Source organism: Trachurus japonicus, chromosome 17, assembly GCF_045865225.1.
Source record: "Trachurus japonicus isolate A0001 chromosome 17, Traja_1.0".
Lineage (NCBI taxonomy): Eukaryota > Metazoa > Chordata > Actinopteri > Carangiformes > Carangidae > Trachurus > Trachurus japonicus.
Window position 1 is genome coordinate 34,954,693 of NC_140923.1, and position 12,686 is coordinate 34,967,378.

The 12,686-nt window shown below is 41.8% G+C and overlaps 1 protein-coding gene across 1 annotated transcript in view; it reads left to right on the forward strand.

Moving 5' to 3' along the window:
* agap3 (ArfGAP with GTPase domain, ankyrin repeat and PH domain 3) overlaps window positions 1–12,686 on the forward strand; it is a 70,595-nt gene that overhangs the window by 23,305 nt on the left and 34,604 nt on the right. Inside the window, exons 9-11 of the mRNA XM_085805619.1 lie at window positions 3,841–3,924; window positions 8,405–8,509; window positions 10,260–10,431. Coding sequence (XP_085661745.1) covers window positions 3,841–3,924; window positions 8,405–8,509; window positions 10,260–10,431 — 361 coding nt within the window. The remainder of the gene's footprint in view (window positions 1–3,840; window positions 3,925–8,404; window positions 8,510–10,259; window positions 10,432–12,686) is intronic.

Consider the following 12,686-nt stretch of genomic DNA (forward strand, 5'->3'; position numbering starts at 1 on the left):
CTATCTACTCCCCCCCTTCCTCTATGTCTCCTACCGCCTTCACCCTGTTACCCTAGCTGCTGTGGGAGCCGCAGGCTTTGTGGCCTCCGAGCAGTACAGGCTGTGTGCTAGCTCCCCTTGTTGTCTCCCTTCCCCCCCTGCTAGGTAGTGACTAACCATGTCCACCAGAGAAATGAGCCTCTCCCCGTCCGCATCATGGAGATGCCGAAGCACGCCACCTACCCAGTGTGGGTGCCGGAGTGGCAAGCCGAGCGGGAGTTTCAGCTCATGACCTTCTGAGGAGCGGCGAGCCGAGGGTGGGAGGAGGGAGGGTGAGGGAGGAGAGGAGGAGGAAGCTGAGGAGGAGGAGAAGGAGGAGGAGGGGACGGAAACTAAACGGGGCGATGTCGACATTTCTTCAGTGACACTTGAAGAGTGTGATGGGCTCAGGAGAGGAAGACGTACGATGCCAACCTTTTTTTGCCATTTTACAAAACAACCAAAAGACAAAATATTCCATCAGCAGTGTCGAGGATGTCCCTTTCCTAGCTTTTTGTCCATTTAAAAAATAAATTGACCCATATGTTCACAAAAAAAAGTTCCCTTAAAGTCCTGCTAGTCACCGATAGGCTGCAGGTTGCCATTCAATGTTTTCTAGCCATGCTTGTAAGTAGTCCACTTTCTGTTGATTTTCTGAGAGTTTGAAGAGAAGTACTCAATGAAAGAAAATATGCCTTAATGTCATCAAGAGATGAGCTTTGTCAGATCGAAACAGACTCACCTGAATCATTACATACAAGGTATTTTGTTCTAATATTACAGAGGAGAAAATTGCTGCAAGAACTTTTTTCCAGTAACCAGATATAAAAATAATATTTGTAACTTTCCTGGGACTGGCATTGGGACTCTCAAGGAAAAAGCCTTTGCAATGTGCAGTTTATTGAGTTAACAGTGTTGGTGAGTAACCTTAAGAATGATTCCTTTTGGGTTCAGATTATTCAAAGGACAAAAACATCACATGTAGTTTATTAGAAAAGCCCCCTGCAGACGATGAATCATTTTTATAGTGTCAGTATATTGGTTTTGCTGTTTTTTTTAGTGAGTAGTTAAAACTCAAAGCTTTACTACAGAAAGTCTTTTCACGCCGTCTTTTCACCGCCCTCACTAATCAATCTCACCAACCACACTCATTTCAAGCCAGTTTTCTACCATAACTGTCCTCGGCCACTAGGTGTCAGCACAGTACACATTATTCTTTCCTAGTGCTTCCATGGTCTAAAACTCTAAACAATCTGTTTCGTAACTTGTCTGTGGTTTCCTGACGTCTTCAGGCTGTCTGTCCCTTTTTTCGTGTTGAAAAGCACACTGTTTAGCAGTTTAGAAGATTATTAAGACATTTTTTATACCTAAATCCATCCCACTCATTTATTCATCTTCATTTAGTCCCATTTATTAATGTCTGCCATTCGGTGTTTCCCATTTCATGTTTTTAGTCCCTTGACTTGTTACTGGATCTCCACGTATGAAACAAAACGACAACAGAAAAAAAAACGAAAAAAAAAAAAAACTTGATAACCATTTGACACTGTTTTTCAATATTTGCAGATATGTGCTTCTGTTTCCAACCTTTCTTCAACAAAAAGGGCTTTCCAACTCCTTCCGAATTAGAAGAGCATGATGGTTAGAAAAAAGAGTCCCCCTGCTTTGCCTATCCTGATAGAGAGGAGATTATTGATTGAGGACTTAAAGCTTGTCACTGCTTTACCCTCTGTGTTTTATGGCATTGAGGGTAATGCATAGAACTCGCACTATACGGGAACCATAGGACTTTGCGTCTAACGCAGGCTTAAGTCGAGTCCATTCGAGTGTCTGAGCGCACTCAAAGTAGACTGTCAAAAAATCACGAAGTGAGACAGACTGTAGGGACTCTTCTGGAAATGCCCCGTCCACCCCAGCCCCCCACTTGCCCACCCAACCACCCCGCCAACACTCATTCAGACATGCCATACAAAAACACGCTGTACAGTCAAGTCACTCTTGGAACTGTTATCCAGCCACCCAAAGGACACAACCTTTTCCTTACATGACATCACACTGCCTTTTGCCATAAATGAGGACTCAAGGACTAGAGGTGCCAAGTTGTTTTTTTTGTTCTTCCTTTTAGATTTTCCGACATTCATTTGGTCTGTTTTTTATTTGATTCCTTCTTATTTTCCAGGGAGTATTGAAGTATTGAATTGAAAAATGTGGTATAAATGTGTTATCATAGAGGTATTTTAGATTAGAGTAATTTGGGGATAATTTTATGAAGGCCTTCATAAAAAATCAGGGTAGTGTGCCAGGGTGTTGAGGTATTAAAGAGATATTATACTGAAAGTTGCCAACAAATGAAACTGGGTTGCACCGACTTGTATGAATGTAGTTAAACTTAACATTTATTTTCCCTTTATTTATTTATTTATTTATTTATTTTAAGTTATTTACTTTTGCACATCCAATTTTTATTTTATTTATTTATTTTCATTTCCCTCAGTTTAGGTTTGGTACAGAGATTATGAACTCTTGCATAATCGCTTTTCTATCATGAACGGATTGACGAAAAATATAGACTGCTGTATATCTTGTATTGTATTTTATTTACAATGGTACTCTATAAAAAGTACATACATATAAGGAATATATGAAATAATGCCTTTATTGTCCATCCTATATTTTGTGGGAACTGCAATGTTTGGCTCAATCTGTTGAATATTTTGAAGTGAATTTGTGACTTGCTTTGTATGGTGTCTGTATAGAAGCTAAACAAGTCATCATAAAAAAATAAAATGTTGGAAAAAATATAAACACCAGAGTTGGTTTACTTGAACTCAGACTCTACCTCTTCTCCATTGGTGACTGGACATTTCTCATGTTCTGAGTGAGACCATACACACTCATGTCTGTCCCTGCCTGTACCTCATCTCTTTATTTGTGTTGGGGTGGGAAGGTACTTTTTTTTTTTTACATGATTGATTTCCTTGTGAGGTTATATTTACTGTACTGTGCTCTAACCATTTCTGCTTCCACAGGCACGAACCAGACTTTGAAATTTTTTCATGTATTTCTTCATGTTTCTGACATTTAAATTGTTTTGATGCTTGCAAAAGAATGTTATGTCCCACCAGGTTTCACAGGGCAAAGCTCAGAGGAACCTACTTGTACTGAAGTCTTCTTAAAATAACCATTTTCCCTTCTCTCCCTTTAACCTGTTATTACTTTTTAACTCATGTACCGCACCACAAAAGCCCTTATCAGTGCAGCTATGCTAAAGGTGCAGCTGAAGCTACACTGGGTATAGCAGCAGTTGGTCTGCAGGTCCACTAAGGGCAAGGGAAGGATCCCCTCTCCCCCCTCACAAAGGGTTTCAGGGCTGAGTCATGACTCAATGTGTGGTCGTCCTTGGTCTCCTCTGTGTTGAGATGTGTCTAGTGTGGTCTTGGTTTGGTCTCTTTTTTTATTTTTTTATTTTGAACTTGCACGTCGATGTTACTGCTGTTTGTTCTGCTGGTCTGCTTGTCTGTTAATTTCAAGCTTCTTTTTGAGACTTTTATTTTGCAAACGTCGAGTTTCTCCACAAATACTGCAAATGCTCAAAACAAAAAATCTCTCAACTCCCCCCCTCTGACCTCCAGTCTCTCTCTCTCTCTCTTTCCCTCTTCCTCTCTCTCCCTCTCTCTTTCGTACACACACATTCAAACACACACGCTCACCCCAACATACAAGTACACCCAAGACCTCAACTCACACCCCCTCCACAACCCACTGTGCCTCGTTGTCAGTCTGTGGCTTCAGTTGCTGACTGACTCTCTTGTTTCCTTGCAGTCACGGAAAGCCAGTGAACAAGCAAAGAGCGTTGACAGTAAAACAGACAGCATAGGCAGTGGAAGGGCCATACCTATCAAGCAGGTAAGCAGTTTTACTCATCCCTTTCCCCCTACATTTCCCATAACTCTGTAGGTAAGTATGATCCCTTTTGTGTCAGTGGATGTCCCTTTTCTGTTTAACACTGATATTCTGTGCTTTGAAGATTTAATCACAGTGATGAGGCCATAGAGCTAACCAGTGTGATTTGGGTAATGCCATTTGTTGCTGTGACCACTAGATGTCGACATAATACAGCATTATACATCCAGAGTAGCTGAGGAGAGAAGAAGCCTGGGGGTTCAGACATAACATCAGATCACTTATTTGCAATGAAATGTCCCTGTTTGTGTAAATCACATACCTATAAAACTTAAAATATACAACAGCGTTATTTTAAAGGCACATATGTTTAATTTCTGATTTCATAAATTATGTAATTGAAGAGTTACCTTCATGGCCAATGACAATAATCATTTTCTATGTCTCTCAAATGACCGTAACAGATAATATAGCGATATTTTAATCATCATTTTTAATAAATGTATTTAGTACCAATCTCAATACACTTCCAACAGCATGACAATAAATGTTATTGGCTTGTGTTAATCTGTGAATTCAAACTCATTAATGTGGAAGATCATTCCAATTCTGTGATCAATTCTGATAATAAACTGGATCATGGATTTTACCTTTTAATACAAAAGCATTTGGTCCAAGTGGAAATGTTCTTATTGCTGATGAGAGTGTGTGTGGGTAGAATTTCCTCATAAAAGTTAATTCATGCGCGTCCATATAATCAACTTAGACAGACATTAATTAGCGCAGAATTTCATTAGATCATTAGCCTGACAATTTATTTTCTTTTTTTAAAGGTGGTTTCATATTGTGTCACTTTGCACTAAATTAAATGATAATACATAGTAATTTGTGTTTTGAAATAGTTCATTTTTTTCCATCTATGAGAAATTTTTCATTTCATTATGATTTCCTTCTTTATTTTTTTATATACATTCACACATTGCTTTAAAAGAGCAGAGGAGTGGTAGTGAACACTGAATTACACATCTGAGTGAGGATCCTTTCCAAAGGTCCGAGTTATAACTGAAGGAGAAGTAATTGACACATTGATTAGTAATCACTCATGATTATATGAGGGCTTTTGAAAATGGGTCAGCATCCTTATATTATCCTCTTTACCTGCAAATGATAGAAGATAAGGTCTTTTTTTAACATTGAGCCCAAAAAAAAGAAGAAGAAGGGGAAAAAAAGGAAATTGCAAAGGCTTTGGTCCAGTTGAACTAATGGCAGGGTGAAACCTCCAAGCCCCCTCACTCAATCAGATAATAACGCTTTAGGGAAACCACTGTTAGACCGATACAGTATCTATCAGTCCATTTGTCTGTGAGTAAAAATAGATGTTCATGAAATGGTTGCAAGTTTTTATGATTCAGAATTATTTTTTATACTTGTAGATATGTATCTTTTTCATATCAAAGTTACCAGTGAATAAGACGACAGAAGTTAAAAGTGGTGGTTTGATTTGTGCACAACGTCTTGAAAAATGGCTGTAAATGTCCTAAAAAAAAAACAGCAGATTTTTAAACCTTGCAGGTGGCCATTTCAGAAACATGGCGGTTCTGTTTGATCTCAGTGCAGCTCTTGTTTTTTTATGTAGATTAGTGTAATTCCCTGCAGAACCTGGCTAATCTGCAGGTGAGCTGCAGGTTGACTGTCACAGATTAAACAGATCCCCCCTCTGAGCAGCCTTCACTTTAAGCTCGCCCACTCTTCTTATCCACTACGTTATAGGAGTCTGGGGTATCAATGCAACTTTTGACAAGATAAGCCCGCTCCCTCTTTATCTCCAAAGAAGTTTTTTTTCTCAGAGCAGGGGGTGGGTGTGGGGGTATCTGGTTACAGATGTGTCGGGAGGGACAGAGGAAGAGGGGGCAGGGGGGGCACTGGTCTCCAGGCCAGTCAAATGCACAATCAAGGAGATCAAAGTGTCAATGTGAGCTTAATTACCACTGCCCCCACCCCACCCCCACCCTCTTTACCTTCCCCCCTCCTCACCCCATCAGGCCAAATTACACACCGAATACCACCCCCCCCTCCTCCTCTCTCCCTCCTGCCCCCCCATCTATAAAAATAGTGAGTGAGGATAATAATGCACTCACTGCTGAGGGGCTCAGCAGTGAGTGCATTCCTGCTCCATCACTGACCCCCCCTCACCCCCAGCACACACACACACACACACACACACACACACACACCCTCCCTGGACGGTTACAAAGGGCCAGCCTATCAGTCAGCCACAGTGGCAGGATGCAGCTTTTCTCCTGGTCGTCTGACAAAAGAAGGAAAAGACACTATCTCCTCTGTGTAGATATGACAATTGTGTGGACACAGAGAGCGCGTCTGACTATCGGCCTGTTTCCTTATGTCGCACAGGATGAACACACTCATCTTTTTTGTGTGTGTCTGTGTGTGTGTGTGTGTGTGTGTCATTGAGGGGGAAGCACAGGACCACACTTACCTTTGGATGTCAAACTATCACATTAAGACCACAGTGGCCAATTTAGTGTGCAAAACAATTATGACAAATAATTTCAAATCCAATTAAATAAAGTGACATGGTTTATGAAAGATACATAACAGCCGTAATGAGTTACTGTTCAGATAAACCTTCTGTCTGCACAAGTAAAGATTTTCACATAATTGTGTTCGTTTTTTTATTGATCTGCTTCACAGCTCTGATAAATATATGAAACTCCACACTGATTGCGTGTATAGATTTATGTATGCTTCAGTGGGACCACGAGATGAGAAACATACTGTATATGCTTGTAAAACATGCATTATAAAGTCGCCAGAGGCCCTGTGCCAGGATCATTTACTCTGTATGATTAGAGAGCCATTTAAAAAGTGTTTACAGTTCTTTTATTGACTAAATTGAGAGGAGTCAGGGCAGTAAGCAACTTATTGATTGAAGAACACAATGTTTCTTCCTGGGAAATCATCAGAAGTATCACTGATTTCAAAATGGTCCACTAATGCTCGCTGATATTAATAGTAATGTGTATATTAAATTCAAATGCTCAAGTGTTATTTTTGAGCAAGGCCTTTTTTCTTTTATTAAACAGCAATTAATCAGAGTACATTGCCTTGAATACATAAGATATTTGAATATTTTTATTATTTATTTATTTTTCCCCCAACTGATTGTACATTTTTTGTACTTCAAAATAAAACAAAAAGGAAAAATCTATTAAACTTATTTTATTGAACACATCAATGCAGGTCTGTTTTCTGTGTGGTCTTAAAAATGTAGGGCGTAAAAATGACCTTTTCCTATGTTAGAATAAAACAATAACGTTGTTTACTTTGTAACTGAATCACTTTAGAGGAGAGGCGTAGGATTACGTTTCAGACATATTTGAAGTTCTGCCACAGAGACACACTAACAGACAGAAAGGTATATTGATAAGATTTGAAGAAATCCAAACTCTTGACTCACAGCATGCAGCCAACAGTCAGCACTTACACAACATCCCCCCCCAGCTCCCCTCACCTACCCCTCCTCGGATGAATCGGGGTTCGGATTAGGATGATTGTCGGCAAACAGCCTGGTGCCCAGGTCACCAAGGGTCAGCTCTTCCTGATGTGTTAATCAGGATTAGAGCCTGCAGGATGGGGCTGGCTAGTAAAACACAACCCCTCCAACCCCACCCCTTTAACTCACACACACACACATACACACGCACACAGGCCCTGGCTGTAAAAGCACAAACATTGCCCCCCCCCCCTCTCCCTCCTCCTCCTCCTGTCTTAATCCCCTAATTAAGCGGGCCCCTCCTCACTATTTAACCCCAGAGAGCCTCCTGGCCCTTCCACTCAGCAGCATTTGGTCACCTCCAGCAGAGGAACTGCATTGTTTACCGGTGGATTTACTCCGCAGATAAGGAAAACCATGTGAGGCCCTAAAAGGCCCCAGAAGATAAAGTAGAATAGAATAAGACCTGAGTGGTCTTTGAAGAGGGGAGATCACACTCCCTAATCCGTGGATTGAGAGGTCTTCCAGAGTTCAGCATGTTATGTGTATGAATGCAGGGAGGAGGTCTGGGAAATTGGATTGTCTCCCTTTCTGAATGGACTCTGAGCCAGAGGAACTTGGCCAGTTTTGGGGGTTCAGTTGTTCATAGTAAGAAAAACTTATGAATCATCAAATGCGTCACTCAAACAAATTATAACAATGATAATACCGACAGACAGTTTAAAGGGGGTTTAATTACAATGACTGTTGTGTTTATTTTCTCCATTCTCCCCTCCATGCTGTTTCACAATTGTCACTTGCATTGATTTTTGTTTGCTTTATGACTTGAAAGTGTTCAATATGACCACCATAATGAATGTGAAATATCAATAATAATGCTGCTTTATTGTATTTAACATCCAAAATGGCTCCCATCAGCCACCACGCTGCTCTGAGAGGATGCTCACCGTGATGCCTTGTCTCTTACAGGGAATCCTCCTGAAGCGAAGTGGCAAATCCCTCAACAAGGAGTGGAAAAAGAAATATGTCACACTGTGTGATAATGGCGTCCTCACTTACCACCCCAGTTTACATGTGAGTTTCAAAAATCCCACTTTCCCCCTCCTCCCCTTCCCCATTTCTTTTCCAATCGGCTTTATGTGTGTTTTACACTACTGTTTGTACTCAAGGGTGCTGCTGCAGGTTTTTAATGTAGGGGAGGGCGTGCATGATTCTCCTGATGCAAAACCCAGTTAACATCACTGCTGTGGTGAAGTGGATCTCTATCACAACTCCTCACAGTTTCTATAGAGAATTATCTACATATCTAACGGCTGTTTTAGCCAACCCTGTGACTTTAAGCTTAGTATTAAGGAACGGGGTGTCCTAGTGGTCATATCTGACCCCCCCTGCGGTGTTCATCCCCAGCGCTGGCTAATGGAGACATGGCTGTGCTGCTGCGTGCCCGCTGTGCCCGGACTCCACGCTGGCTTGTATTTATAATGGTTCCCACCGCATGGCAGCAGAGCCTGACCAGCCTCCCACATCCATCTTTGTCAGAATCCCGCTGGGCCGCTAATACCTCTTAAACACTCGGCTGGTTGGCAGCAGACAGCTCAGGAGCCCCCGTGTCACACTCAGAAATCCCTTTGATTCCTCCCATCACTCGCCGGTGTTTGGCAGGTTTAAATCATGCGGCCAGGTCGGGTGGAAGTTATTAGCAGCATCTTGCATCTAATGAGACGACTTGAACTTTGAACAGGAGCCCAACAGTTAGACGTGAACCTTGTGTGTGGCCTTGTTGCACTGACAGTGTGTTAGTGGTTTAATTTACAAGCAGTTATTAGTAGAGCAGCGCTGGGCTACAGTGATGTATGTAATTGACTGAACAGGCTATCTCTTGATCATTACAGCTATTACAGGTCATCGGGGCAATCTATGAATCTATGAGTCTGTTGACTTACGGAGGGAGGTGAAATAAGGGAGACAGTTACATTAGTGCGGTAACAGCTCAAGCTCATTTTGAGCAGTGGAGCAGAGCCAGAGTAAGAAAGAGAAAAGGGGAAGAGAGAGATTGAGGAAAGGAGAGAGGGAAGAAGAAAAGAGGGAGGGAGACAGACTGAGAGTGGAAGAGGGGAACCTTTAATTTCGCAGTCAGCCAAGCCATCCACACAATCACCTTCTGTTAATTCTATCTGCTACATCAATTAAATTGTTTGTAGAAACTAATTGAATGTGGCTTAATCACACATCTTAATAGCTTTGCACGCTTCGATCAGGCTGTTAATTCCAGCAATAAAATGAAATGAGAGCGCTCACTGGGTAATTAGCGAGGAGGCTTGGGAAAGAAATGAGTGCTTTATGACACGGTAATAAAACAGAGGAGCCGTTGGGGGGACGGCAAAGGCCGAGCTCGCCGCTATCTGGGTCTTTTTCTGCTGAGCCCAATGATTTTCACCTTGGCTTCCCACATTTGGGCGGTAGTCGCGTTAAACCAAATCAAATAGCCAAATTGAAAGAGAGTGAGACTGTTTGCATTCATTAAGCCTAACATCTCGCTGTTTGGAGAGACAGCGTGGGCACAGGTGATGTATAATGGCTTCACAATCATTTTTCCACTATCACAAACCCTTAGTGGAAGGTCTAAAGATGGGTTGTGACTAATGGGGATGGAAATTGAATAGTCTTTTAATTTGTTTTTCTTCCATAATTCCTGGATCCTTGTTGGTCCACTGTGTATAATCACTTCCCCGTATGGAGGGAAATATTTAGAAATATTTGGACTCGTGCAGAGTGACGACCACTTACTGATGTCATGCTCTTCTTGTTTTTTGACTTTATGCAGGACTACATGCAGAACGTGCATGGGAAAGAGATTGACTTGCTGAGGACCACAGTCAAGGTTCCTGGGAAGCGACCACCCAGAGCGGTGGCCACCGTCGCCCCCACCGCTAGCCCCAAAACAAATGGGCTCACCAAGGACCGCAGCACCTTACAGCTGGGCATAGGAAACACAGGTAAGAGTCCAGAGCACCTGCCTCATCGCAAGGCTAAAGGCCACAGTAATACATACAACCTTTAAAGTGTGATGGTTGCACACTTTTCAGTGTTTTATACTTTTGTGTATTTTGAGGCTCAAACTCTTCAAATCATCAAAATAATGATTTTGAAAACATTTCTTAAAAATTTAGGAAATGGTCACATTTCTCCTAATAAAATGATCAATCAATCAAGAAAATTACAGCTAGATTGAACATGGAATAAAAAATATTCCTTAATTACAGCTATGCTGAAGAGACTTATGTAAATGGAGTTAATGAAAATATCCTGTTGTTTTGTTTTGTTTTGTTTTGTTTTGTTTTGTTTTGTTTTGTTTTGTTTTGTTTTGTTTTGTTTTGTTTTGTTTTGTTTTGTTTTGTTTTGTTTTGTTTTGTTTTGTTTTTTTGGGGGGGAAATGACAATTGTATCTTGTTTATTTTAGGTCAAGTTCTGTAGTCGGTATCACATTCACTTCTTTTGATAATTGCGAAGAGACAAGACTTGTTAGGTAAAGAGAGAGCTCATATATTTCATAATCACAGGTACAATATGTAATGGTTACTCAATGAGTATTTTATTACCATACTAATTGATCGCAGTTTATGATTAATCATAAAAATGGGTCCCAACAGCTTAATTATCTTCCTTGTATATGCTTTGTTCGTGGAAATTAGCTGCCTCATAGTAAACTGTACAAATGGTGACTTAATGAGCATCTATGAGGATATTCTAATAATTCCCCAAATTACCAGAGAGGGAATTTAAGAATTGTGTTTAAACAATATGCCACATTTCATCACTTTTAGGTTTGTTTTTATTGGATGATTGCATCATTATGAGACTGGCCTAGTTATTTTTCATCCCCTGCGGTGGAGGGGTCACAGTATCAGATAACATTTTGGACCTGAGCATCGTGTCAGGGTCTCACCACCTCAAGTTTACCTCAAGTTTAAAAATAGTGTTCTCTCCTCCCAGTGCACCGTGCCACCGGAGGCTGCAGCGAGTCTGGCAGGCGTAAAAACTGGAAGTCAGTGATTGGATTTAGGATTAAGAGTAATTAATACTAATTAGCAAAGTGATCCCCAGAGGGAGGCGGGGTCCTTCATCAGCTGTGAAATGGGCACAGTGTTTCCATCACCCGTGTTCAAGCTAAACTGGCCCGAGAGCAGGTACAGAGCCAGAGACGGGTCATCAGGGACCATTAGCGCTGTCCGGTCTGGGCCGGTCGCTGTTCCACTCGGCCAAAGTGGTGCCACCGCTGAACGGGTTAATCAGTCACAAGCAGAAAGATGTAGGAGTTTACACAGCAGAGGACACCGGATTGAGGTTGTTTCATCCCACACACTGTTAACCTTGAGTGTGGGGTTGAGGGGCGACGTTCAAAGGAGCCACAGAAAACAGGCCAGAGAAGGTTTGGGGGGAAAACAGCAGCAACTGGTTTGTTTTCTCCTTTAGTTTCCTTTTTTTTCTCAAACCCAACAATGACAATCATTTCTTCGGAAAAGACGCCTCAATGGCGAATTTCCTAGATTTTCTGTTGCCATCCATTGGTGCATCAGGGAACAATGTGAGGGAGATTTGCCTTAATCTCCATTTAGGAGAAGAAAGGTTACAAATCACATCAGGTGTCTCTCAGGGTGGAGGACCCTCTTCTGATTATGCGATCGGGATTTTGATTTCATTAGACATGCAATTGATGAAGGGAACAAAGGGGTAATTTTTCATTCACGGCGCCCAAATCACAAGCCTTGTCTTTGCCTTTGGTAATTCATTCATTCCTTAGATCTAAAGACCTTTATAATCACTGGAAGAAGAGGGATAGCGACAGAGAGGAGGAGGAGGGGCAGAGTGGATGGGGGAGATGGGAAGATGAAGAGGAGAGGTTGAGAAGACAGAGAGTAAATGAGAGAACGCATGCGCCCAGGAGTTTGCCAAGCGGCCAGGTTTAATTCCTTTGCTGTGTGCGGAGCGGAACCATTTTAAATATGATCCTCCCTGTTAACACGCATCCTGCCGTGTCACTGGCGACAGATACATTGTATCAAAGTATTAATGGGCCCAGTCACTTTTAATCAATCCTGCGAGAGGGTAGAGGAGAGAAAGGTTGGAGATTTCAGGAAAGCGTTCAGCTCCGTCCCTCCTCACTCTACACCACCGTTTGTCTCCAACTCTGATCCTCAGCACTCTATAACCAGAAGACACTCACACATACTGGCTGAGCAGGGCCACTGCC